Genomic DNA, 4,838 nt, shown 5'->3' on the forward strand with positions numbered 1-4,838 from the left:
CATGTGTCCGGAGACAGAGGCGGGCCATATGATGCCATGAAGTCATGACAGTGAGAAGGTGTTGAGGAGCAACCAAGGTGAGGAGATGATCCCATGGACTGGCTGCCATTCTTTCTCTCCACTCTACTGTAGAGTGTGTTGATGCTGATGCTGATCCCTCCCTCAGTCAAAGCAGCGCTGCTGTGGTGCGCCGCGCTCCTCTTCACACACGCTCACAGCCAAGAAGCCGCTCACATGCTTCAACAACTTCCAGCTGTTTCTAAAGCTGATGCGCCTCTAACTGGAGCACACACCTTCACCACAGAACCATGGAGGGAGGGATCCTTGTGGGAGCCGCCACCAGGCCAAAGACTGTCTGCAGTGCAGAGCTAACAGAGCTAACCTGACCTGTCTCACTTCCAAACTGTATTGATGCTCATGGACTGTCAACAAAAGACATGTGAAGAGAGAAAGAATCATTGTTGTTATGAAGCAAGTTCAGGCAGAGAAGCCAAGGATTTGTCTGGAAACTACAGTCACATCATGCAAAAGAGAAGTGATCCCATCCAAACAGTGATTTCAAGTCAGTCAACACATCAATGAACCATGATCTATTGAGCCATATTGCCGCCTCTTTCTGGACACATGGGAAACAAAGACATCTTCTGCCATGTGTTTGTGCAAACAGCCTGGCAACAGAACAAGCCAGTGTCAGTAGCTGCAGTGTTTCACCAGTGAACAGGGAGTTTCTACCGGACTTGAAGCACAAGTGTGCTTCGGCCCAGGTTCCTGTGGTGGCGTGAACCACGGCTGCTGTGGCTAGAAAAAGGTGGAAAACCACTGACATAGAGTGACATGCACTGACCTCACTGCCTCACTGTCAGTGGAGGAGGACGCCGCTCTGCTGACCCCGAGAGTGATGTCATCAGCAAGCGACGTGTTTCACTCATTCACTCACCAGGTTCATATTTCAGTGGATAGAAAGGTTCTACAACCTTCATGTGGAGAGTCATGGACTGGTGAAAACCTCCCTGTGAGGAACAGCTTTGTGATGTCATCAGAAGGCGACAGAAACTGTGTTGTTGCACGCGTGCAGCTCTGTTTGTAACAACCTGACTCTGCTCTGCTGTGTCCCTCAGGAAAGGGCGACGTGTTCGGGGACGTCTTCTGGAAGGAGGTGACGCTGGCTCAGGCCTGCGCCAACGTGCGCGCGCTCACCTACTGCGACCTGCACGTCATCAAGCGCGACGCTCTGCAGAAGGTGCTGGAGTTCTACACGGCCTTCTCCAACCACTTCTCCAGGAACCTGCTGCTCACGTACAACCTGCGCAAGAGGGTAAGCAACACCGCCGTCGTGACTCCGCTGACACAGGGAATTGGGCTCTCATCAGCCCCCGGGTTCCGCTGGGCCGGCGCCGCAGCGGCTCTGCAGCTCCTCACCTCACCTCGGCGCTTCATTAGAGGCGCGGCGTGTTCTGCCGCCGGTGACGGTGTCAAGTCTTAGCTCCACATTCACGTCACACGCTTGATGGGAGCAGCGCTGAGGGCCGGGGGGGGGGCTGCTAACCTGCTTCTGTCTGGAGATAACACACTCCTGACACCCGACTTCTGAATGATTTAATGAGCCTGCTGAAGATCCCTGCTGCTGCTGAGTTGAACCAGACAAGAGAATCTCACAGCAGAGTTGAGCATCTCCCAGGATGCCTCCTCATCACAGCTGTGTCAGGTGCACTGCTTTACCTGGTCAGTCCTTCTGATGGACATCGCTCCCTGAAGCTGAGGTGGTCATGATGCCTCGAGGGTCTGAAGCTGAGGTGGTCATGATGCCTCGAGGGACTGAAGCTGAGGTGGTCATGATGCCTCGAGGGTCTGAAGCTGAGGTGGTCATGATGCCTCGAGGGTCTGGAGCTGAGGTGGTCATGATGCCTCGAGGGACTGAAGCTGAGGTGGTCATGATGCCTCGAGGGTCTGAAGCTGAGGTGGTCATGATGCCTCGAGGGTCTGGAGCTGAGGTGGTCATGATGCCTCGAGGGTCTGGAGCTGAGGTGGTCATGATGCCTCGAGGGACTGAAGCTGAGGTGGTCATGATGCCTCGAGGGTCTGAAGCTGAGGTGGTCATGATGCCTCGAGGGTCTGAAGCTGAGGTGGTCATGATGCCTCGAGGGTCTGGAGCTGAGGTGGTCATGATGCCTCGAGGGTCTGGAGCTGAGGTGGTCATGATGCCTCGAGGGTCTGGAGCTGAGGTGGTCATGATGCCTCGAGGGACTGGAGCTAAGGTGGTCATGATGCCTCGAGGGTCTGGAGCTGAGGTGGTCATGATGCCTCGAGGGTCTGGAGCTGAGGTGGTCATGATGCCTCGAGGGTCTGGAGCTGAGGTGGTCATGATGCCTCGAGGGTCTGGAGCTGAGGTGGTCATGATGCCTCGAGGGTCTGAAGCTGAGGTGGTCATGATGCCTCGAGGGACTGGAGCTGAGGTGGTCATGATGCCTCGAGGGTCTGGAGCTGAGGTGGTCATGATGCCTCGAGGGTCTGGAGCTGAGGTGGTCATGATGCCTCGAGGGTCTGGAGCTGAGGTGGTCATGATGCCTCGAGGGACTGGAGCTGAGGTGGTCATGATGCCTCGAGGGACTGGAGCTGAGGTGGTCATGATGCCTCGAGGGTCTGGAGCTGAGGTGGTCATGATGCCTCGAGGGTCTGGAGCTGAGGTGGTCATGATGCCTCGAGGGTCTGGAGCTGAGGTGGTCATGATGCCTCGAGGGACTGAAGCTGAGGTGGTCATGATGCCTCGAGGGTCTGGAGCTGAGGTGGTCATGATGCCTCGAGGGTCTGGAGCTGAGGTGGTCATGATGCCTCGAGGGTCTGAAGCTGAGGTGGTCATGATGCCTCGAGGGTCTGGAGCTGAGGTGGTCATGATGCCTCGAGGGACTGGAGCTGAGGTGGTCATGATGCCTCGAGGGTCTGGAGCTGAGGTGGTCATGATGCCTCGAGGGTCTGGAGCTGAGGTGGTCATGATGCCTCGAGGGTCTGGAGCTGAGGTGGTCATGATGCCTCGAGGGTCTGGAGCTGAGGTGGTCATGATGCCTCGAGGGTCTGAAGCTGAGGTGGTCATGATGCCTCGAGGGACTGGAGCTGAGGTGGTCATGATGCCTCGAGGGTCTGGAGCTGAGGTGGTCATGATGCCTCGAGGGTCTGGAGCTGAGGTGGTCATGATGCCTCGAGGGTCTGAAGCTGAGGTGGTCATGATGCCTCGAGGGACTGGAGCTGAGGTGGTCATGATGCCTCGAGGGTCTGGAGCTGAGGTGGTCATGATGCCTCGAGGGTCTGGAGCTGAGGTGGTCATGATGCCTCGAGGGTCTGAAGCTGAGGTGGTCATGATGCCTCGAGGGTCTGGAGCTGAGGTGGTCATGATGCCTCGAGGGACTGGAGCTGAGGTGGTCATGATGCCTCGAGGGTCTGAAGCTGAGGTGGTCATGATGCCTCGAGGGTCTGGAGCTGAGGTGGTCATGATGCCTCGAGGGTCTGGAGCTGAGGTGGTCATGATGCCTCGAGGGACTGAAGCTGAGGTGGTCATGATGCCTCGAGGGTCTGAAGCTGAGGTGGTCATGATGCCTCGAGGGTCTGAAGCTGAGGTGGTCATGATGCCTCGAGGGTCTGGAGCTGAGGTGGTCATGATGCCTCGAGGGTCTGGAGCTGAGGTGGTCATGATGCCTCGAGGGTCTGGAGCTGAGGTGGTCATGATGCCTCGAGGGACTGGAGCTAAGGTGGTCATGATGCCTCGAGGGTCTGGAGCTGAGGTGGTCATGATGCCTCGAGGGTCTGGAGCTGAGGTGGTCATGATGCCTCGAGGGTCTGGAGCTGAGGTGGTCATGATGCCTCGAGGGTCTGGAGCTGAGGTGGTCATGATGCCTCGAGGGTCTGAAGCTGAGGTGGTCATGATGCCTCGAGGGACTGGAGCTGAGGTGGTCATGATGCCTCGAGGGTCTGGAGCTGAGGTGGTCATGATGCCTCGAGGGTCTGGAGCTGAGGTGGTCATGATGCCTCGAGGGTCTGGAGCTGAGGTGGTCATGATGCCTCGAGGGACTGGAGCTGAGGTGGTCATGATGCCTCGAGGGACTGGAGCTGAGGTGGTCATGATGCCTCGAGGGTCTGGAGCTGAGGTGGTCATGATGCCTCGAGGGTCTGGAGCTGAGGTGGTCATGATGCCTCGAGGGTCTGGAGCTGAGGTGGTCATGATGCCTCGAGGGACTGAAGCTGAGGTGGTCATGATGCCTCGAGGGTCTGGAGCTGAGGTGGTCATGATGCCTCGAGGGTCTGGAGCTGAGGTGGTCATGATGCCTCGAGGGTCTGAAGCTGAGGTGGTCATGATGCCTCGAGGGTCTGGAGCTGAGGTGGTCATGATGCCTCGAGGGACTGGAGCTGAGGTGGTCATGATGCCTCGAGGGTCTGGAGCTGAGGTGGTCATGATGCCTCGAGGGTCTGGAGCTGAGGTGGTCATGATGCCTCGAGGGTCTGGAGCTGAGGTGGTCATGATGCCTCGAGGGTCTGGAGCTGAGGTGGTCATGATGCCTCGAGGGTCTGAAGCTGAGGTGGTCATGATGCCTCGAGGGACTGGAGCTGAGGTGGTCATGATGCCTCGAGGGTCTGGAGCTGAGGTGGTCATGATGCCTCGAGGGTCTGGAGCTGAGGTGGTCATGATGCCTCGAGGGTCTGAAGCTGAGGTGGTCATGATGCCTCGAGGGACTGGAGCTGAGGTGGTCATGATGCCTCGAGGGTCTGGAGCTGAGGTGGTCATGATGCCTCGAGGGTCTGGAGCTGAGGTGGTCATGATGCCTCGAGGGTCTGAAGCTGAGGTGGTCATG

The 4,838-nt window shown here is 57.6% G+C and overlaps 1 protein-coding gene across 7 annotated transcripts in view; it reads left to right on the plus strand.

Moving 5' to 3' along the window:
* The window catches only part of LOC128764743 (potassium voltage-gated channel subfamily H member 1-like), a 49,748-nt gene that overhangs the window by 38,332 nt on the left and 6,578 nt on the right, over window positions 1–4,838 (plus strand). For all 7 annotated transcript variants that reach the window (XM_053874814.1, XM_053874811.1, XM_053874813.1 and 4 more), the window contains one exon: window positions 1,119–1,315. In XM_053874814.1, the coding sequence (XP_053730789.1) occupies window positions 1,119–1,315 (197 nt within the window). The remainder of the gene's footprint in view (window positions 1–1,118; window positions 1,316–4,838) is intronic.

The sequence above is a fragment of the Synchiropus splendidus genome, chromosome 9 (genome assembly GCF_027744825.2).
Source record: "Synchiropus splendidus isolate RoL2022-P1 chromosome 9, RoL_Sspl_1.0, whole genome shotgun sequence".
In the NCBI taxonomy this organism is placed as follows: domain Eukaryota; kingdom Metazoa; phylum Chordata; class Actinopteri; order Syngnathiformes; family Callionymidae; genus Synchiropus; species Synchiropus splendidus.